Genomic DNA, 23,960 nt, shown 5'->3' on the forward strand with positions numbered 1-23,960 from the left:
TACTGTCTCCCATGACATCGTGCTAGCAAAGCTGAGAAAGTGTGGCATACACAAGTGGACAGTAAGCTGGATTGAGAACTGGCTGACTGGCCAAGCTCAGAGGGTGGTGATTGGTGGAGAAGAGTCTGGCTGGAGGCCTGTGACTATCGGTGTTGCCCAGGGGTCAGTGCTGGGTCTGGTCTTGTTCAACATCTTCAACAACGACCTTGATGAGGGAATAGTGACCACCCTCAGCAAGTACGCTGATGATACAAAGCTGGGAGGAGTGGCTGACACTCCAGAAGGCTGTGCTGCCATTCAGCAAGACTTGGACAGGCTGGAGAGATGGGTAGGAAGAAACCAAATGAGGCTTAACAAGAGCAAGTGTAGAGTCCTGCACCTGGGAAGGAACAACCGCATGTATCAGTACAGGCTGGGGGATGACCTGCTGGAGAGGAGCTCTGCAGAGAAGGACCTTGGGGTGCTGGTAGACAGGATGCTGGATTGGCCATGAGCCAGCAGTGGGCCCTGGTGTCCAAGAAGGCCAATGGGATCCTGGCGTGCATTAAAAGGAGCGTGGCCAGCAGGTCAACGGATGTGATCCTCTCCCTCTACTCTGCCCTGGGCAGGCCTCACCTGGAGTACTGTGTCCAGTTCTGGACTCCCCAGTACAAAAAAAAGACAGGGATCTCCTGGAAAGAGTCTAGCGGAGGGCAACAATGATACAGGGCCTGGAGCATCTTCTCTGTGAGGAAAGGCTGAGACCTGGGTCTGTTCAGCTTCGAGAAAACTGAGGAGGGAATCTTATCAATGTTTACAAATACCTTAAGTGTGGGAGACAATGGGATTAGGCCAACCTCTTCTCAGTGGTTTGTGGGGACAGGACAAGGGGCAATGGCCAAACAATGTATCACAGGAAGTTCCGCACCAACATGTGAAAGAACTTCTTCACAGTGAGGGTGATAGAGCACTAGAACAAGCTGCCCAGGGAGGTTGTGGAGTCTCCTTCTCTGGAGATATTCAAGGCCCGCCTGGACACCTACCTGGGCAACCTGCTCTAGGGAACCTCCTTTGGCAGGGGGGTTGGACCTGATGATCTCGAGGTCCCATCCAACCCCTACAGTTCTGTCAGTCTTAATCATTTATTTTCAGTTTTTATATAGACCAATGTATGCAAACATGTCTGCATACATTGGTCTATCTTATGACTTCCATTTAATTCCCCTATGCTTGTGATGTTATGCACTGATAGATGTTTTCAAAAGGAATTAATTATGACAAACACTATGAAACAACTCTCAAAAAGACATTATCATAAGCCTGCATAGCCTTAGAGCTCAAGTTAATTAGAATTGATGAACCATGGTTAAAAAAAAATAAACCTAAAATGTTCTGAGATCCCATTATTACGGAAAGGAAAGGGAAAATACTCAGTTTAACCCAAATATGAAATATTTCCTTTAAATTACATATTTGGAAAAAAAAAAAAAAAGATGTTAAATTTGAGGGGAACACACGAGATATTTAACTTTCCCATACACATCTGTTACTTTCAAATCTGAACTCTGAAGTATGAGTTGTCTAAAGCTGTACAAAAGAATTAAACCAAAGTCATACTCTATGCTAATATTGAAGAGCTTTGTTTTAATAATATTTAAGAGTCAGCAGTTGTTTTAACTATGTTCAACTGAAAATAACTATGAAATATGAAAAGACTGAAATTCTTTGCAAATATGAAAAGAAATTACCTAAGAACTTAAGGTTGTGTAGCAACAGCAAAAACAGAGCCATTGTTAAGAAAAAAGACTATTATATCCTTCCCACAACCCGTATTCCTTCCACAGTGTAGTGGGTTTACGTGGCAAGGTTTTGGTAGCAGGGGGCCATAGGGGTGGTTTCTGTGAGAAGGATCTAGAAGCTGCCCCATGTTTGGTAAGGGCCCCACTGCTGACCAGAGCCGAGCCAATGAACGATGTTGTTTTGCGCCTCTGTGAGAGCATATTTAAGACAGGGAAAAAAACGCTGTGCCACACAGCAGCTGGGAGAGTGAGAGGAGTGAGGAACAGCCGTGCAGGCACCAAGGTCAGTGAAGAAGGAGGGGGAGAGGTGCTCCAGGCACCGGAGCAGAAGTCCCCTGCAGCCTGTGATGAGGACCATGGTGAAGCAGGATGTCCCCCTGCAGCCCATGGAGTACCACGGTGGAGCAGGTGGCCCTGCACCGATGGAGGCTGCCGCCTGTGGAAGACCCCTGCCGGAGCAGATCCCAGGCTGGACCTGTAGCCCGTGGAGAGGAGCCCATGCAGGCGACCTGGCAGGAGCTGCTGCCCGTGGGGGATCCACGTTGGAGCAGTTTTCTCCTGAGGGATGGACCCCGTGGTACGGACCTGTATCTGGAGCAGTTCTGGAAGAGCTGCTGCCTGTGGGAAGCCCACGCCAGATCAGTTCATCAAGGACTGCATCCCGTGGGTGGGACCCCACAGCACAGGGAACGAGAGTGACCGAGAAGGAGCAGCAGAGAAGTGCTGTAGACTGACCATAACCCCCATTCCCCCGTTCCCCTGCGCCGCTCGGGGGGAGGAGGTGGAAGAGGGTGAGTGGGAGAGGAAGGTGCTTTTGGTTTCTTTCCTTTGTGTCTCACTTCTCTAGCTTGTTAGTAATAAGCAATAAATCTTACTATCTCCCTATGCTGAGTCTGTTTCGCCTGTTACAATTACTGCGTGATCTTCTTGTCCTTATCTCAACCTTGGAGCACTTTCCATCGTATTTTCTCCCCGTTCCTCTTTGAGGAGGGGGAGTCAGAGAGCGGCTGTGGTGGCTCGGCTGCCCACTCGAGCGAAACCACCACACATATCTACACTGAAAGTTCAGCGTTCTTGGTAAACTAAATTCATAAAAATTAAACATTAATATTCAGCGTTAATTTCTATTTTATTTACCCAAACCCACGTAAGCAAAAAATAATGCAAAAATTTCACTCAGCCATTTGTCTCACCAAGAAAACCCTGAATGGAAGTTTTAGACAGTGTGTTCCTCATGTTTTGGCCTGAGTTGGGCTTTTCCCTTTAAAAGATTTAATACATTGGAAATAGAAAGTCTTCACTAAAAATAGAATATCCAAAATACTCCAGAACAACAGGGAAAAAAAAAGTTATTTCAATGTACTCAGGAAACTATTCCAAGCTTTACTGGTGCTGTGGAACCACGTGATTCCCCAAATCTCCACAGAATTGATAATAATAAAAACTTCAGCTTTTTTTTCCTTATTTGTTTTGTTTTCAAATAATACTAATTCTCTCCTCAGTTCTGAGGATCAACTAACACCTATTTTCTAAAAATTATTTTGGAATGTTTTAGCTGCACTGAAAAGGTCTTGTGATTTCTAACTTAAATTAGATTCTTAAATACCATCTGTAGCTTAGAAAAATCTCTCAGTAACACACCAATAGCTCTAACACCTCACTCCTTCACATGTTCATAATTAACTGTTTAGGAGGGAGTGGGCTGGTATTGAAAGAATTCAAAGTTTGTTTCTATGCACAGACCTAGAATACAGTAAGTAATTGATGCTTTTATTTGTTTTGAATTGGAAGAACTGAAAAATGTTAACGGCTTCAAATAAATTCTCTTTCCAGCCAAATGCTTTCCTTAGGAAGACAGGTGCATATAGGAGGACTTGATTCAGGGATCCAAGACTTTCCTGAGAAAGAGGAAAGTACTAACAACAATGTAGTATCTAAATGTTCACACCTATGTGCATGATCCTAATCCACAAACTGAACCGCAGGCTGTGGCAGAAAGCAGGAAATTCTTAAAGTAGTTACTGCAATAATTTTCCACTTAAAATTTGCGTTCAGAAGTCTTCAGCACACTTATAGCCAGTTACAGTTAGCAACACAATTTTTTAAAGTACCTCTTTTAAACAGTCTCTTAACCCGTGCACACTGAACCGCTGTCTCTGATACATAATTCTGAAAGAAATGCTAAGCAGCAACTTGACAGCAGCGAGTTTTCATTAGTAGTTTTTAATGGTACAGTACACACTAAAACGAAGTCTACATATAGTAATCAAATGCAGTTTTTCCTTGAGTGCTGAGAACACATGATTATCATGAATGAACAGGATTTATTTATTTATTTTTTTTTTTTGCAAATACAAGTTGTCTTGATTGCTTGTCAGATTTATTTTCAGAAACTGGAAATTTTTGGTACTCTTCCAACACAAACAACAATAGCTATAGCTGTGACAAAGAAATCTTAAAAAAAAAAAAAAAAAAAAAAAAAAAAAAAAAAAAAAAGACATAGAATGGATTATTGCTTTTAACCCTGGTACATTCTCATTTTTGATTGCATGGATATTTATATATTTGACAAAATCTCTCACCTAAGCCAAGGAAAACATTTTATGTTTTTTCATAAATAATCAGAAAGTACAAGAACTTTCTGCTACAGATCCTTTTCTATATTGCAGAGCTTCACAAAGAACAGGGGAGACAAACTGCTAAATAAAGTGTTTTCACACTCCCCCATTTGTGACTATTAACAGCTACAGCTTATTTTCTTGAATAAGTAATTACCTACTTACAGCAAACACTTTCAGAAGTTTGACCTAGCTAGAGCACTTTTTCCTCGCTTTCAGTATAGAAGCACATTTTCCTCCCTCTTTCTTTCTTTTTTTCCATCTGTTTTTGCAACATTCCTGTCTAAGCAGCGGTCAATGTAAGGCATTCTCCACTGAAGCGCTACATGCTGAAGTTGGATTCTAATTAGACATTTAGAGATCTGCTGCAATGCTGAACTCTGATACAACAAATCTATCTAGACCACAGGCAGTTCATTGTAGTCTTAACTTCACTATTTTCTATTACAACAATAATGGCATTGAGATAAAAACAGTATATTAAAACTTGAGGTTTCTTTGTAAATGGAAGGAAGTCCAATAAATTGTTTTTCTTGCTTAATTTACTGTGGTTTATGTACTGCTACTACAGTTACAGCAAATTTCTTCTAGCTATTATTGATAATCTCATTGCACTGTTAAGAAATTAGTCACAGAAATATTTAAGAAACCAACAAACAAAGGGAATGCAGAACTTCAGTGCTAGAAAAAAAGTTTTATTTCCATAATCATACATCTAATCATGCTAAACTGGTCTAATCAACTAAGCCTGAATATACAGCCAAGTAATGAGCCAAAAAATTATTAGAATTCACTGCAGTCATTCAAACTGACAAAAAGAATAAAACAAAGTGCATCATATTGTTGAATTAAACTAAATCATTTGTTGGATGCACAAGTTCTTCTACACAGAATAGACAGAGTTGTATTTATTAACTCTCAAGGTAGCATACTTAATGAAATCAGAAATATTAACTTCTTTGGACATTTAAGACAGCTTAAATTCATTCTTGAAAAGTAGTAGCCCGATGTTCTGAGTCCATACTTAAGAATTTAGCTAAGCTACAAAGATGAAAGAACAGCACCACCTAGTTCTCTATTTAAAAGTTTTCAAATATTATCACCCATTGATTTATGTTTGTAATCTATATTCACATGTGTGTGTATCATGCAATGAAATCTGTCACATTTCCATATGGAAAAATACTAACAAATTTGGCAGGAGTTATTAAAGCATCTGATGAAGACACTTTACAAATGTGTTCTTCAAAAAATTGTTTGTATATGCAAGACTGCTAGAGACTTGTAATAATGCAAATATTGTTCAGAAGCACCATAAACACCAAATGGACTGCTCATCCATCCCCAGTGTTCTTTATGGGACTGTTTCCCTAATTAAACCAAAATATTATACATTAATTGATTCCCCCATACAGTACCTGATATTTTAGGGTATGTGTATGTGCATTCCAGATGCAAAAACACATTCACAATACAGACAACATCACAAGAACCTAAGTAACATGTTAAAAAAAAAAAAAAAGTAACAATCATAGCTCGTAAAAGTTCTTTTCACATTTACATTTCCACTCTGCAAATAAAGCCTACTTCAGTAATGTGGCATATATTTTAGTTGTTAGTTGGACTGAAAGCTTTCACATTAAGAATTTCCCTGCTAGAGACTTAGAGATGTGCATCTCAACAATCTACAAGTTCACCATGGCACAACAGCAACACCTAAGGAACTAACTACCTACCCTCACTGCACAGTCATCTTAATGTTTATTAGCATATCTGCCTGTATTGACATTTGATGAGTACATAGCTATGCAAGCAGAATAGTTGCTTTGTTTTTCTGAATGTGTTGCATTTTCTAAGATGTTGTTCACTTAAACAGGACACAAAAGCAGAAGAGCTTAATATTCCTGAAAACTTTTTCTCTAGACATTTATCCATAAAGCCTGATTTCTTATACCAGAATGCACTGCAACAGATATCTTCTCTAAGATTCTAAGTTGAAATAAAGCATAAGTGACATTGACACTCCATCACATTTTACATTGTGACGACATGTCTTCTAACGTTGAAAATGGAGTTAATTGCACCTACAAAAAGTTTCAGCTGCGTTTTGGAACAAAATGTTCAAAGCAAGTAATTGATTTATCTAACTTAGATCAATGAAAATAAAAGGGAGATATGTTAAAATGATCTCAGGTGGCACATTTGCATCAATATGAAGTACATCTAAATTCCTGTTTCTCATATGGCTTTTAAAGTATTTTCACCTCTCAAATTTGAGGCTTCTTACTTCTGCCTGTAGGAAGTCTTACATATTACACTGAAGCAAAAATCAGGCTCTTACAAGATTATAGAGAACAGTCTAATGACTACCTCACTAACAAGTTTCTGTAATTGGTGCCACTGGCAGGAGTCAGGTCCCAGCACCAGGGACTGATTTCTGCTTGTTCCCCTTCTCCTGTTAGTGCACAGTTCAGGAAGGTAGAGAAGTGAAAGAAATTAAGACAAAAAAAAAAAAAAAAACAAAACAAAAAAAAAAACAAACAAACAAAAAAAAAAACAAAACAACAAAAAAAAACCTTCTACTACATCCCTCCCATGTATTTTCTGTTCCAAGGTGAGGAGAAGGCTGTCCTCTCACAGCTTCCAGTGAATGTGTTTGCCCTAAAACCTTCACATGCTCGATCTCATTTTCCAGGGATTTTCCAGGGAAAGGAAAAGGAAGAGAGCTCACTACAGGAGAAAGATGAAAACGTATGTCATATCCTGTAAGCCTGAAGCAACGGAGTTTTCTTCCAGCTTAATCTTCATGTGTGTCCTGTCTTTTAAAGTAAAGGCTGTTGTGGTAACTCTTGAGGGAATGTTTTATCCATACAGAAAATAACTTGCCCCTTTCTCAGTCCACCTATCACCACGAAGGCCACTTATGTGTTGGTATGTTACTTGTTTGCAAGTAACAAGTTTGCACTTGTTGCAAGTTTAACACATTAATGTAAAGAGATTATACAGGATCTAGAACTGAAGCCTTCATCCTCAAAAACTTAGAAGGGAAAGACTTCCACACGTACAGATTCAGACTACTGTTGTTTTGCCACTTCAAGTTTCACAGTGGCAAATGGAAGCAGCAAAGTTTGGTTTTCTTGACAGGTATCCCAGGCAGACAAGGCCTGGAGGGAGATTTCTCTGTGTTTATCCGTGCCCACTGATCTATGACCAGCTTGCCACCTATTTTGAAATTCCTAAAATAAATTGTTCTAGAAGTTGTTCAAGAGTTTTTAATGACCAATTAAAAGAAAAAAAGCCTACAATATTAACCATCCATTAAACAGCAAATTTGAACTTGCTTACTTCAAATGATATGGTCTAGTGGATTCTCTTTTCCTCTTGGAATTTACAGAGTATTTGAGTTTGCAACAGGCATAATCTAATTAATATTAAATGCACCTGCCCTTCCAAATCCTGCCACACAGGTGCCAAAATAAATGAAGAATATCTCCTATACAAGGAGTTGAGCTGTGTCCTTTACCCAGATTTCCTTTTACTCCATTCTGCATTGGAATAAGAAAGAATTGTGGTTTTGTAGAACAAAAGTATCACTTGCTCTTCTGGCATACAAAAGCAAATCTACATCACATCTACTATTATTCTTTTTCTCACAATACAAAGATAGTTTGGGAAATTCTGCAAACACATTTACAATGACAATGCATTAGCATTGTTTAGAAAAAGAAATATATATATAGCCTATTTACTTAAAACAATTGTATTCCAGGTTGTTTTGAAATTGTTTTTCCTTGCATGTTAAACATATGAGAACATCCAATAAATAAGTCTATAAGCCACTGAGGTTTTTATCTAGCATAAGTGATCAATAATATAGGCCCTTTGCTTTTTTTTTTTTTTTAATGTGCTTTCACTCCCACCTCCAAAATTCACCATTTAGAATTTAGCAATACAATTAGCGACTTATAATTTGCAAAGCAGATATTACTTAAGAAGCAGGAAACGTTTAGAAAAATAAAAACTCAGAATTATTTTATGGGGAATCTACTGAAATGATGCAGGATCTGGTCCATTTTAAGAGGACTGAACAAGGCATTTCCACCCTAAGAATGACATACAATTTGCATTTCACATATCAAAAAGCATTAACCAGTAGTTTGCTATCAATACACAATATTTTGCGAGTAGAGATACATCAAAAACTTGACAAAGAGATCCTAAAAGTATGAAGAAGATACATGTATATCACAATGAAGCTCCAACTAGCATGTCAAAATTTAAACTTTTCATATAACAAGAATATTAAGAGAGAAAAAGAAAAAAGCCTTTGGATGTAAAAAGAACGAAATGAGCTTGGCACAGGAATGTATTTTATATAGTCTTCCAATTAAAACAGAATTTTAATATTAACCTCCAACTTGATTTCATCAATACCATCTCATTTTTTTTGCTTCCTATTTTGTTGCAAAAAAATATTCAGTACATAATAATTTTGTATTGGAAAGTAACAAGTTATTTCAGTAGCAAACTCAATGACCTTAAACCCTACATAATTCTAAAAACTGATTGCTTCTGCTTCAACTAGTATGGCTTTTTCCCTTGTTAGGGACTAACCAGAACAGCTTTCCTCCCATACAGCACAGCAGCAATAAAAGCAGGTCAAGTTACACTGATAATCCAGCAGATGTAGGTCAGTTTGGGATAAATATCTGAGCAAATGGAAAATACCAAAATGCCTACTACAACTGCTGCTGTGAAGTAATTTGGTCTTATTCTCTTCAGAGCTGTCTGTCAGTCACAGTTGTGGAGTTTCCAGTGCTGAACTTTGAAAAGCCCGAGTTTTTAAGACTTAGACAGATGGATCGGTATAGCTGTGCTGGCCTATTTAGCTTCTGCCAGGAGAAGTGGAAATAATGCAATGCATTATATATTGATGACATCTAGCAAGGCATAAATGTGTTCTTCTTTGTGGCCATAAATTCTTTTTGCATGTAATAGAATACCCAGGTTACCTTAGTTAAGGCTTGGTAATGGAATTACTGTGACAATCAGAATCATTGTTTGATTAATATTGTGGTACATAAGAAGTTTAAAATGTAACCAGACTCTTTTCACCTCTAACACAAGGTGACAGTCTTTCTTGCATCACCTTTCCCATCCGAAAAAAGACAGGTAGTCAACAAATTGTTTACAGAAGGATGAAGATAGAGGGAACATCAAAGCAATGCAGACAACCACTATATGGCATATGACGATATGCACTGCCTTGACAAATAAGCTAAACCTGACCAACCCCATTCACAGAACAGATAAAAAAAAGGGTAAGGAGTTCAGTAATACACATCTATTAGAACAAAACTTTATTTAAATGTGTGCCTGTGTGTACATATACATACAAACATGCTCTGAAGAGGCTTTCAGGATTTAGGCTGAGAAACACACACTATGCACATGTATTATTTTCTAAAACTGAAGAGCAGTTGCCTATGAATAGTTAATATTCCTTAACAGCTATTTAAGAAGAACAGAGAATGCTAAAGTGAGCATTATGAAACAGAAAAATGATAAATTAATTTATGAATTCATAGTAATGTAAAATTGCATTAACAATGATGTGCTGCTACTTAAACTGTGAAAGGAAGAAGCATTCACACTCTCTAAGAGCCATTTGATTAGACTAGAAAGCAGTATATACAATTCTACTCCTAGCTAGGAAGTAATGGTCCTTCCCTCAAAAATCCCAAATTTGGCAGATCTTTTTGTCTTAGAAGATACATATAAGAAGATACATAATAGAATGGCAAAGGATGATGGCATGATTTTATCTTACAGTTAAAGATGTCAGAGAAAGGAAGACAGGTAGGTAGACACGGTTAAGTGAACAAACAGGGAGCCTTCCAGTTCATCTACAGCAAAAATAACTACCTACGTTCTTCTCTAAATCTTTTTTGCCTGTTCCAAATTCTCCACATTAGAAAGCCCTACACATAAAACATCAGTACTAAAACAGAGCACTGGAAGATGCCGTACACAATGTCATATGCTATTACGACAGTCTCCTCAGTACGGATGCATAAAGCATCCGTCCTGAGCTTATTGTGCATTAAAGTAAGAGAAACTGTAAACACTTGGACCTTCTCTTTAATTTGCATTTATATAAATGAAAGGAAAAAATCCTGAAACAGGTTCAGAGGAAACAAAAGAAAGAACTCTTGCAAAGCCACCCACATACATTTTTCAAAATACTTATTTATTTTCAGAATAATTCCAATGTTGTCATTCTGTAAAAAGATAAGTTGTTCAAGGGCAGATTACTGTGGAAAAAAAATAAATAAATAACCGTTTCACAAGCTACTCCTTGCCACTTTTTCTTTCTTCCTCTCAAATAGACCTCAAGAATTCCGTGGAAAGAAGAGAGGGATATGCTCATTAAGCTCATACTTAATATTGACGCAATCCCAGAGGAGACACTTACTAAACTAGTAAACTATGTCTAATAGTTTTACCATTCCACATTTGTTTTGGAACATGTATTTTATAAAGCATGTTAGTGGCATTCTCTCTGGAGAGGACCCTCCATTCTTTTCAAAGCCTCTAATGGTATTAGCCTGTCATCAGGCTCATATTTTAACAACAAAAATGGAAGCATTCCTTCTATCTCTGAAAAGGCATTAAATTAAGAGGACAATTAGAGAACCTTCTCTTTCTACTGTTAAGATATTAGTTGAAGGAGGAATCATTGTTCTAACAGTCAAGCACATTCTGGCTACAGTGCTATTCTCTTGGCAACTACCTCACATCCATCTGTGTTTGCCATATACAGAGTTGCTATCAGTTTCTTAACCAACACTTGTGATGCATAAGTGGGGAAAAAAAAAAAAAAAAATCAAGATCTTGACTTCGTATAGCAATATAAAAAACACTAATTCTTTGGTGGAGAGAAGCACTGTAGCCTGTATAAACCATGACTTGAAGGCATATATAGTGCATAATTAGGGAATTACAACCAATATGCAAATTTAAGAGCAGAGGGATGTTCAATGTCTTAAGTTTCTGAAGTCAAAAATGAGACATAACTATAAATGGTGACATTACAAAAAAGGTATTTGTTTCAGTGGAGGTTTTTCTCCGTATCAGCATTTTTCTGGAGCTACTGCTTACTGTTGAATTGATGATAGAAACTTGATAAATCCCATGAGTGTAAGAGACCTCTGGTCATGTATTTCTCAGAGATGTTGTGTGAGGGTCATCAACGGGAGTTCATGTGATAAGTTACTTCTGGTTCTAGAACTGTTCAGCAGGGCTATACGACGAGTATTAATATATAAATAAATCAGAAAAGTCATAAAATACGAGCTAACCTGGGACCTAGACAGCTCATATGCCTACCAGGCTTTGGTTAGATTGATGTAAACCATATAAAGACCATCACTATCAAGCAGAGTTATACATCCTATGCTTTAAATTGCATGTAAAATACTCCAACTACAGATTGTATCAACCTCCTCCAAAGCCACTTCCTTCTCTTCTGTAACCATCTACATCCTCGTAGAACATCAGTATTACTGCCAAGATTTTGCTAACAGAAATCCTAGTAAAAATTCGAATCAGGGACTAGCTGTGCAAGAAATAGAGTGATGTATCACGACAGTGTCTTAAATCAGCTCAAACGATCTGAGAAATAGCCATGTGCATACTTGTTATTTTTTTCCTCCTATTTGTAATGGATCTAGGCTTATGAAACAAGTCTCACCCATGAGCAATTATGTCTTCACCGATTCGTTGCATCGGTGATCACAGTTTCAGACAAATTAAAGTGTCCCTACATTATTTTCATTAGCAGACAGGTTGCAAGTATTTGAAGTGCCTGAAGAAACCATACTGAAAAAAATTTCCCGGTGTTGGCAGAGAACCGAAAGCGCATCATTTGCTAACACACACAGCACTATCCACGATCTTCCGAAAAACAGAGCACATTAGAGCATTAGATGCCATTTGCATTATCACACAGCAGGGGGCTATAGCAGCTACAATTCCAGGATAATCTTAACCCATATCTGTATACCAGGAATTCAACAAAACTATTTTTAAATATTATAGTTTCTCACATTGTAACTCTTTACAATAAACAGCTTATTTTCCAGGTTGCATAAAAGCATTTCAGATGATGTACTAAAGTTCTTCTAAATACATGCTGTCTCCCAACTGTTAAATTTTATGTAAGGCACACTAAATCTGAGAAGTGAAAAAAACAAACTGAATGAAACAAAAAAGCAGGTATGACTGTAAACATATGTAACAGTTTAACCCCTTGGGAAGCAGTTTAAGTACTTCAGAATCATTACAGTGCACAAGCTAAGAACAACAGCAGCCAGAGATCCTACTATTTTCACAGCAAATGCTGGAGAGGGTAGAGCAGACTAATACCATACCCGAACTCAGCTGACAAGCCACTTCTCAGCTCAACATGTTATTACTCCCCCTTCCACCTCCATTGCGCCCCTTTCACAGCAAGCAGCTGACACTAGGTTCTTTTACTTCTGTTTGCCTCCGTTCAGAAGGGACTGCTTGCTGTTAATGCTATTCCACGCACAAGCTGAGAAGCATTATTCTATGTCCTCTTCCCTCAGCTGATGCTGCATCAACGCTCAGGGCAGATTCCTTAAGCCTGGCTCTTAACAGACCATGCCAAAAAGACACACTTCCAGATAGGATACACGTTAGCTTGGCTCTTTGTCACATTGCCTTTAAACTCGATTAGCTTCACTTTCGCTACCGGCAGCCATCCTTAGTCACAACCCAGGAGCGCTCCGAATCCTTGGAACAACGATCTTATTCATGTACAGAGCCGATGGAAAACCCGTGCATCCCACAGCCTACGAGCAGAAAAAGGAGGACTCTAACAAATCCATTGAGCCCCTTCAAAACAGTTTGGGGAAGCAAAGTAAGCCAACAGGAGAAACTACTTCTAAATGTAGGTATGAAAGCGCCAACAAGAAATGTGTCTAATATGGTAATTGTGTCCGCTGGACATGCCAAAATAAATGGCAGAAACTGAGTAAACACCATTTATGAAGCAGCACTGTAAGGTGGACCAAAGGAATTTGATATTCAGTTAGACACAGTCACTATTCAGGGCAGGTTTCTCCTGGAAAATGTTCACTCGTTTCTTCCTCCATTCTCCCTTACTTTCAAAGGAGAGGAGGACAGAAAAAATTATTTCCTCTCACTCTAGTCTGAGAGTGACAGGTTTCTTATATTTGTTAAATAGTGCCCAGTAAAACTGCTCCCCGAAACAGCGCTCGGCTAAAGAGAGGTATAGAGACTGCCCAAGTCTGCCTGGTTTTGACTGCAGTTTTAATCAGAAGCTGAGGAAAAATAATTGTGTGAGAAACTAAAAAGGAGGAGACATTTTATACACGCAGAGGGCAAGCTGAGGAACACGTTAAACATAGCCTTTCCCCATCTGCAAGGACAGGCCCAATCTGGTTATTTTCGCAGAGTCAGATGCGTATTACCTCCCTTTCCTCGCAACATGTTTTTTACCTGATGCAGTTCACGGAGTTACATTTTCCCTGGCACACTCCCTAAACTGCTGTGAAAGGCATCACCGTTTTTAATCACTGGTTTACTCTTAAAAAATGTGATGCGCTGAATGCAGTTGATTGCATCTTAGGAAAGATCAAATCCTCCTCCTCCAGCAGCAGCCCTGATTTTATTGGTGACAGAAAGTCAGTCCAGACGCGTCCCCCCACGCCCCCACCCCCTCCAACCACCACCACCACCACCCCCCCCTCCTTCCTTCGCAGGGCAATGAATCGACAATTCACAGGGAAATGTAAAAGGCCGAGAGGAGCCAGCCCCCAGGTGCAGCCCGCCGCACATGCCCCGATAAATAATCTCGGATGGCACCGACACAGCGGCTCCTTGTGCGGTGACGTGCAGGGCAACTCGGCACCGCCGGTAAAGAATTACCAACACCACCTGCCCCGGGAAGCCGGCGCTGCCCGCTGCCGAGCCCCCTCGGCGTCCCCCCATCAAGGGCCGCTCACTTCACGGCGAGGTGACAGCGCCGAGGCCCCCCGCGCCCCTCTCCCCGCCACACGACGCAGCCCAGCCCCGTGCCCAACTCGACGCGGAGCCCAGGGGACGCAAAAAAACCCCGCAAGGTCGCTCCGTTTCAACGCCCCCCCTCCCAACCCCGCACCGCTGCCGAGCCCCCCCCCCGCCGCCCCTCGCCCCGCCCCGGCCCCTCAGGAGGGCGGCGGGGGCAGGGGGGGCTGCGCCGCCCCCCGGGCGGGGAAACTCTGCCCGGCAGCACCGGGGGAGCTCCGGGGGAGGCTGAGGGGGTGCAAGGGGGTGTACGGGGGGCCTCCCCCGGCCGCACACGCCAGTCATTTGCATGATAATGGTGCTCCGCGGGTTCCCCTCCGCCGCGGCCGCAGCGGTTGTTCCCTTTCGCTCGTGTTAATTAAGCGGAGCGGCGGCGGCGGCGGCGGTGCGGCGGGAGGGGAGGCGCAGGAGGAGGAGGAGGAGGGACGAGGGCTACACGGCGAGTCTGGAAACTCGCTGCGGGAGGACAGCGGCTCGGAGCGGGGCGTCGAGGAGCTCTGGGCTGGCTCCCCGGTCTCGGCGCACACGCGCTGCACGCACACCCGCGCCGCGCTCTGTAGGGGCTGTAGGGCTCTATAGGCGCCCCTGTACGGCCGCGGCGGCGGCACGGAGCGGGGCGCGGAGCCCCTGCCCCTGCCGGGCGGGCGGGGGGCGACGCTGCAAGGGGGCGGCCGCTGGGCTTGGGGGGCTGAGGGGAGCCCCGCGGGGTCCCCGCCGAGGGGTGCGGAGGAGGCGGTTACCTTGCATGAGGATCCCGCAGAGGCTGTAGAGGCGCAGGAGCGCGCCGGGCTTGAGCCGCATCCTGGGGGCTCCCCTCGGGCTGGGTGGGCGCCAGGCACGCAGATCCGCAGCCTCCCGCCGCTCCGCTCTCCGGGCGCTTCCTTCCCCCCGCAGGAGCCGCCGCCGCCGCCGCCTCCGCCGCCGCAGTGTCTCCCTCGCTGTATCCAGTGGGGTGAGGAGGAGGAGGAGGAGGAGGGCCGGGGTCGCGGGGGTGGATTGGGGAGGGAAGGGGGGGGAGCGGCTCTCCCCGCCGGCTCTGCCGCTGCCGCCGCCGCCGCCGGGCTGCTTCCCCCCGCCGAGCGGTGCCGGCTGCCCCCGCTGGCTCCCCTCGCCCCTACCGGCGGGTCGGTCCGGCTGTCCCTGCGGCCCGGCCCGGCCTGTCCCGCGCCGTGCTGTGCTGTCCCGTCCCGTCCCGTCCCGCTGGCGGCGCGGGGCGGCTGCTCGCTCCCAGCCGCTCGCCGGCTGGCGACACAAGGGCACTCTCCGCTCGCCAGCCTCCCCTCGCCTCGCCCCGCCCCCGCCCCGCGCGCCCCGCCCCCTTTCGGCGGGAAGCCCCGCCCCTCGCCCCGCCCCCCGCGCCACACCCCGGCCCACCCAGCGCCGCCGGCCCGCCCCTCAGAGCCGCCGCGGCCACGCCCCGCATCGCGTCACGGCTCGGCACGGCCCCCGCCCGCCGGGCCCCGCCTCCCGCTCCGCTGAGCGGCAGCCGGCTCGACCAATCGCGAGGAGCCCTCCGGCCCCGAGGCGACTGTCAGCCAATGGGAGGCGGGGGCGGGCCGCGGGGCGCTGTCCAGAGCCGGTCCTGAACCGGCGGCGCACGCGGTTGAGGGCCAGGGAGCGGGGAGCCCCCGGTGGGGGCGTGGCCTCGCCGCGCGGCCGTTCCCCGGGCCGTTGTCGCGGCCGTTAGCGGCCGTTAGCGCCGCGCGACAAGAAGCGCGGCCGCCGGGCTGAGGAGGCGGCGTCAGGAGGCGGGCAGCTGCCGCGGGCTGCTCGGGCCTCGCACACGCTGCGGCTCCGGGCCGCACCGGCCGGCTCCTCCGCCTCGTGCCTCGTGGCGGGGGGAAGCCTGGGGAAGCACCCGCCGGAGCCATGCAGCCGGGGAGGAGCCGGCCATGTCGCCTCCATGTCCCTCCGGGGGAGGCGTGAAGCACCGGCACCTCCCTCTGCTTCTCATCCTGCCTCCCTGGCCGGCTCTCCCGCGCCTTCGGAGCTAGACACGAGCCTCTGTAAAGAACGTCTGTCCGTGTACCGCCACCACAGTAGAAATAAAACACTTGTACCCAGACAATGGCAGTAAGAAACTTCCTGGACGCTTGGCTGTGTTACCGCCACTCTGGCTTGGAACACGGTTTTTATTTGAGGGCTTGCTTTGGCAGGGTTTGCAGCCTTCAGGCAGGAGGACCGCTCACTGACAGACAAGGCACTGAATGTAGGAAACCCAAGATGGCAGGCTACTTCCTTCATACCTTACGTGCCACTTAGCACAGGATCACTTACCTTTTGCCAAAACCTCTTCATAAAATCAGAAAAACGTGTTCTACTGAAGTTGCTGGACTGCTCTGTAAACATTTATCAGGGAAATCACATTGCTTCTTCACAGAGAAAGCAGGATTCCACTGCACCCAAGTGCTTGGGATAATCACATATTTCTCTGCTTCTGGATCATCATTTTTTCCGTTGAGATTTGCTCTCCATCGCAATGCAGTATGTTTTGCATCGTACCTCTCCAAATTTCAGCCTTCACCTCCCATTCTTTGTCACCAAAGAGCTCTACTGACATAATAAAGCAATGAAACAGTCTTAAGTACCTATGGGAGAGGAAACTTTAAAAACTTTTTTTTTTTCTTTCTGGGGTGTGCATGGTCTCAGATCATTCAGGAAGTGCTAACAATAGTCAACTTTACCTTACAGACCTTGCACTAGTCTGGGACCTGGGAAGGCATGTATTCTGTAGTCGTATCTTCCACTTGGTTTGTTAGCAAGTAATGACTATGCCTAGCAACAGGAGACTGCAGCAGGATTTACATTGAGTTCCTCTATCTCCAAAAGATGTCTGTACAGTACATAATCAAATTACAGAATTACATTTCAAATACAAAAGTTGTATAGTTCATATGATTTTGTCTGAAATCCACATCACATACATACATCTCCGTGCCCTTAGTGGGTTACCTGAACACTGTCAAAGGTGTTGACATAGAAATGTACCCAGGGGCAGAGAAGTATTGAAGTAACTGTCTCTAGCTGATGAAGAGGTACTTGCTTTACTTGATTTTTATTACCACCGAAACAAATGCACAATGGCAAAAGTTACGATTTTACCGCTGTTGTTAGGATTCAAACCATGTAAAGCAGGAACAAACAGGGAATGGTTCTCAAAATATTTTAGATGTCTTGCAGAAAGGAACAACTCATTTTTAAGGCAGTACTAAAAATGTCAACAAAGGCTCAAAACTTGTATTATGTTTTGGTGGAGGAAACTTAAACAAAAAAGAAAAAAAAAAAAAAAAAGACAAAATAAGTAATTTTCAACCCTTCACTAACACAGGACTGTAATCCGACCTGAAGTGCTTTTGCAATAATGGTGATAATTGACAGCTCCGTGCTTTTGACAAAACGTAGATTTGATTGCAGTCTTGTTCCAGGAAGCAGTACAGGAAAGATACAAGTGTCTTCCCGGCTTGGAGATTAGAAACTGTGAAGAGAGGTCCCCTGGCAGATGCAGGGATTAAGCACCTGTCTGTGCGTCACAAGGGTTCCAAGTCTTTGCCACATGAGCACATTTGGAAAAGCTGATCTGTGTGTTTAGAAACACCAGCTGACATTTTCCTCCCAGAAGCCAGTAACTCCGACAGAAGCATGACCAGAAATGCTGATTCTCACCTTTCTGTTCTGGCTCAAACGGTTCTGAAATAAGCTAGAGACAAGGAAGGGGGACTGGAAGCTGGTTCACAGTGGGGGTCGCATCACTCCTCTTCGTCATGCAGCAGAAGTCTTTACTAAGCATTAGGAAAGTAAAACTGGTGTTTGATTCCCACCAATAATTCACTGCAATGGAGGACAGCATCAATTCCTTGTACTGGGCAAGATAAAGTGAGCTTTTCCATTTCCAGAACCAGAAAAAATCCCAAACAGAAGCACCTGGTTTATTTGACCAAATGAAACATTATGATTAAAATTGTTAGAACTTCAAAGTATGTCATCACAGTGTCCTATTTTATGACATTCTATGGCAGCTCCTGTGTAAACCTGACATCTGTCGGACAGAACCTTGTAACTGATCTGTGAAGATGGACCTCATGCACACAGTGGCCAGAAGCCTCCTTACATGAGACCAAAAGGGCAGCAGGGACTATTAAGGACATACACCACAGAACAGAGTAAAAAGTAATACCCTAATACCTAATAAAACAACAGGAGGTCAGCCCTGAAAAGCAGATGCACAGAATCACACAGTGGCTGAGGTTGGCAGGGACCTCTGAGGATCATCTAGTCTAAACCCCCTGCCGAGCAGGATCACCTAGAACACGTTGCACAGGATGGCATCCAGGCAGGGTTTGAGTATCTCCACAGAAGGAGACTCCCCAGCCTCTCTGGGCAACCTATTCCAGTGCTCTGTCACCCTCGTAGAAAGAAGTGCTCCCTCATGTTCAGATGGAACCTCCTGTGCTTCAGAAGGTAAGACAATAAACATTTTATTAGAATCAGAAAAAACAAAAAAATGCTTTATCCTGATATCCATGAAGGTGATGCATACGAATACTTCCAATACTAAACAATGCAAAATAATTTAATCTCCAAGCATAGCTCAGAAAGAGTCAGCAAGTTCTTCTTCCCACTGAATTGCTAAACAGCCAGTTGTCCAGCTTCCTCTGCACTTTCAGCATAGCATCTTTTATTCTTCTACCCCACACTTTTTTTTTCTTGTTTTTAAATTTTTTGGTTGTCTTCACTCAAAAGCTAGCAGACAAACACTTCATCTAGCAGAGCAGCCATCATCTGACTTGCTTCCTCTCAATTATTTCCCACTTGTCCCTTCTTAGATGGAATATTTCTCACAGGTATCAGTGAACAATTGATGAAACTGCGTGGAACCCCAATAGACAGGTCAGATCACTAAACTGCTTCACCTCTTGCTCTGCTGCATGCTCCCTTTTGCTTGTACACTTTTTTCACACAATCACCTGGACTTCAGGCTTCTGTCTGAAAAGCTGCACTCTACCTCCTCTAGAAGGAGCCACCTGTGCTCTAGTGGGTCAGTCTGCCTCTAGAGTTTGTCTGGAAAGAAACAAAGCAAGCAAAATCTGAAGGGACAATCATGATTTTAATTACATCAGTGCTTCTTGGTAGCATCACCTGACCACCAGATTACAGAAAGAAAATAATAGCAGAGGAAGGCTTATTTATTTGACAGAACCTTGTGATTCTGTTGAATTCAGTAAAGAATGGAAGATGGAGAGAGAATTTAAGGGGAGAGAATTTTTCATTATTACAAGCTGTGAAACATATCTATTGACATACTTGCTCTGTGTCATCTTCTATAGTATATATATTTTAAGTAAATTTTGAATACTCTAGAGGGTAGTGAAGAAGTAGCCAAATATGATTGCAGAGTTCCATCAAGAACTGTAAAGCCCCACAGGAAATAAGGCATGGAAAAGACAAGCTGTTAGCGGCAGAAGATAGATAGAGAGTTTCTGTCCCAACTCGCAACGCTGCTAAACACTCACAATCACATTTAAAATAGTAATTTGGAAAGTGAGATGTTTTTCCATGCTTGGTACAAAAATGTTGTGACAAAACACCCATGGAGCTGCCACGTAGCCTTAAAGAAACACTTGGTTGGGTGACAGCCATCTCTAGCACTGGCAAGTCCTTTATCCTTGTATTTGCCCCCTCCTACCTGAAAGTGGCAGAATGGTCCTTCCCCAGAAGACGATGTGTATCATCACAGCAGGTGCACTCCCCTGCCCCATGCACCCTTATGGGCTTAGGTGGGAATCAGAGGGTCTTGACTGAAGTCTGGGTTTTTGTGTTTTATGTTACCCCTTCAGTGTACTTCTGCAGCTGAAACAGAAGAGTTTGGGTTTTGTTTGTTTTGAGTAAGAAATTGTGTATGGTGTAAGTGAGTTGCTGTTGTTTTAAATGATGGGGGTTTGGTTGAAGCTGATTCCTAAAATAAATAAATAAATAAATAAAATTGGATAACATTTACTTACCAGATGCCAGCAAAACTGCATTGGTTTGAACAAATACTGTAACTACTAATTTAGTTAAATCTATCCAACTGTGAAAATATATTGGCGTGAATAAAAATATATAGACATGAAACGCATTGCATTTTTTGTTTGAAAAAAATTGGCTTCAGTAAAGAGCAATTGAAGTTTGAAAATATGCTCCTGAGAAGAAATGTGTTCACTTCCATAAAACATATTGGTGTGTAAATATACAGTATGTACCAGTCCCAGAGCAATATTATGAATTCAGTGAAATTCTGTTCCGTAAGATGAACCAAGTAAAAGGAATTGCATGCTGCAATTACTACATATAAAATATGTGTGGGATGAAGTCCCATTTATAAAGCAATTATAAATGTGAGATATTTCACTGGCTTTTGGAGGAGAAAAAAGTCGATAAAACAACACTGTCAATGCAATGCCAACGCACAGTGAACCAAGGTCAGTGCAAACTGGTATCATTCTTATTGAAAAGTACCTAATGTACACTCGGTTCTGCAAAATAATTGCAGAAGAGAATTACCAATGGTGAGTGGAAGCAAAATATCTTACTAATAAATTGGCCTCTCATCCATATAATTTGTGGAATGAAAATACGGGAAAAAAAATGGTTCTGGTAACATGATTCTCTGTGCATTCTGGTTAGCTCCTCCTCCTCCTAAGTGCTCAATAATTTGCAAACGTGCTCTTAGCTGTGTCTTCTGACCCTGAGCTAAGGAGCAATTACTGTAAGAAATTTTAAAGTTATTTACCGCAAGCCACAAAATTATAGAACCATATAACGTGGACGCCTCTTATACCTTTACTTGTTTATGATTTAAGTACATGTAATGCACATGACATCTCTACATTAGTTTGCCATAAAAGTATATTACTGCATGGAATAAACTTGAGACTGTTCTAGATATACTTGGAGAAGGTACCATTGTTTAGGGTACCTTCTACCTAGCATTTTTGAAATATATATTTATTCAATTAATTATGATGTTATTTCTGATGATTTATCATTTGTAATTGCTTTGTGTTTTATTTCTAATGCAGAAGTCACATAAAGTGCTGGGAGCAAACTCTCTTGCACCCCGCTGAGGTGACACAAAAATATTCAAAAACTTAAGGAGGATATTCATCCTGTCAAATATAATGTCAGTCATTTTACTTCCTCAAGAGCAACTTCGATAACTGACAACAGCAGTTTTACAATGATTTTATTGCATGTTCTGGTGATTTAAAACTAGGCTTTAAACATTTAGACTCAACATTTAGTTTTACAGACTAAGGCTTTCAAGTCAGTGCATCCTTAGCTGAATATGCTTTCATATACAAGTCCAAATATGTCAGGTGATCCAGAATAAGATTCAAAGAATTGAACAAATACATCAGTCTGCTGATACTAAATATTCCTAAGAAATTTGTTCTAACACATTGTTTGAGCAACCTGATCTAGAGAGAGGTATTTCTGCCCAGGCATGGGGGGGTGGAATTAGATGATCTTTAAGGTCCTTTCCAACCCAAACCATTCTGTGGTTCTATGATTCCACATCCATGCTCTAAGCAAAAAATCACAGAATCACAGAATTTCTGGGTTGGAAAAGACCTCAAGATCATCGAGTCCAACCTCTCACCTAACACTAACCAGTCCTCCACTAAACCATACCACTGAGCTCTACATCTAAATGCCTTTTAAAGACCTCCAGGGATGGTGACTCCACCACTTCCCTGGGCAGCCCGTCCCACTGTCTAACAACCCTTTTGGTAAAGAAGTTCTTCAACCTAAAACTCCCCTGGCGCAACTTTAGCCCATTCCCCCTCATCCTATCACCAGGCACGTGGGAGAACAGACCAACCCCCACCTCGCTACAGCCTCCTTTAAGGTACCTGTAGAGAGCAATAAGATCGCCCCTGAGCCTTCTTTTTTCCAGGCTGAACAAGCCCAGCTCCCTCAGCCGCTCCTCATAGGACTTGTTCTCCAGACCCCTCACCATCTTCGTCGCCCTTCTCTGGACCTGCTCAAGCACCTCGATGTCCTTCTTGTAGCGAGGGGCCCAAAACTGAACACAGTACTCAAGGTGTGGCCTCACCAGAGCCGAGTACAGGGGGACGATCACTTCCCTAGCCCTGCTGGCCACACTGCTTCTTATACAAGCCAGGACTTGTATGTTAAGTCTTGATACGGCCTTTCTGCCAAGACCATTCCTTTTGTTGTCTATGTGAAAACCAGCCCAAGTCAACTCAACAGCTAACTTAAAATATCATAGCCTATAAAATTTCTAACCATTGTCTCCACTGTACTTATTCCTACAAATAAGATGATCTGGTAGTGAGATACAGCATACCAGCTCGATGGGATTACCATTGATCTTTGTAGTAATGAAATTGTAATTTCATTCAGATGGGATAATGTTAAATACTGCAATTAGGCGTAGGAAGCCCTCTCTGTCTGCTTAGCTTGTGTCTAAACCATAGGGCAGATCTAATACCATAATTGTGCTTATTGGAGACCTACTTGAGTGTATCATGGCATACACACCAAGCTTCTCTTCTACAGGAAACAAGTGAAACAAGTGAAATTGCACGCTTCTGGAGGAAATTGCATTCCTCCTGACATTCAGTCAGCAAGCTGAGGGCATTACTAGTGTTTCTGATCAGCCTCACCTGGGGTCTCACCAACACCCATGGCCACAGAAGCTCTATTTAAGCTCAGGCAAGGGGTATTGTTTTCTTTCTGAGGAGACTGTAAGGGTGTGAGGTTTCTAGTTCTGCTATGTTTCTTCAGAGGTCTTTAATCCAGGTTTCAACACCTGGACTGATTTCCTGGTTTTATCTTAGACTTGCCTTATTTTTATAGACCTGTCTGCTGATCACTGGATCTTAATCTAGATCTGAAGATTAACTGCGTGATATCATCTCTGACCCGCTTTATTGCTGTGCCTTATGATCTGGGCTTGTGGTTGGACCTTACTGAGTTCTCTGGGTCAATCCTGCTTGTATTGCTTAGGTACATGTGGGACTGGGCTATAGCTGTCAAGGCTCTTATGGACCTGGAACCACTGTTTGTCTGGCTTAGCCTTTATAAAGGAGTAGCTATGCTCTTGCTGCTCTCTAACAGCTGTGGCCTGAAAGAATGGTATAAAAAGAGTGGGTTCTGTTAGTATTAGGCAGAATCAAAACAAAGGAAGGAAAAAATAAATGAGAGAAAAATACCACCAGTGAAATATCTTGGTGGCACTACCTATAAAAAAAAAAAAAAAAAAAGCATGAATATGGTGGAAAGTCAAGGTGAAAATGTGCTTGGATGTTGAACAGAGAAAAGAGACTGTGATAACAATGAGCCTGAAATCTGGGGGAAGATAAAGAGCCAGTAAGGAAAAGTGAAGCAAGGGAAACCTGTTGTTTGGACCACAGGAGGGGAGGATCCAGGTAAGGAGTCTGGGGCT

General features: G+C 43.0%; 1 protein-coding gene across 2 annotated transcripts in view; it reads right to left on the reverse strand.

The window, feature by feature from the left end:
- CADM2 (cell adhesion molecule 2) overlaps nt 1–15,506 on the reverse strand; it is a 664,105-nt gene extending 648,599 nt beyond the window's left edge. Inside the window, exon 1 of one of the 2 annotated variants that reach the window (XM_032208157.1) lies at nt 15,250–15,506. In XM_032208157.1, coding sequence (XP_032064048.1) covers nt 15,250–15,310 — 61 coding nt within the window. In that variant the 5' untranslated portion in view covers nt 15,311–15,506. The remainder of the gene's footprint in view (nt 1–15,249) is intronic. The other variant, XM_032208156.1, reaches the window with a different exon arrangement.
- Nucleotides 15,507–23,960: the final 8,454 nt, after the last annotated feature.

The sequence above is a fragment of the Aythya fuligula genome, chromosome 1 (assembly GCF_009819795.1).
Source record: "Aythya fuligula isolate bAytFul2 chromosome 1, bAytFul2.pri, whole genome shotgun sequence".
NCBI classification, from domain to species: Eukaryota; Metazoa; Chordata; class Aves; order Anseriformes; family Anatidae; genus Aythya; species Aythya fuligula.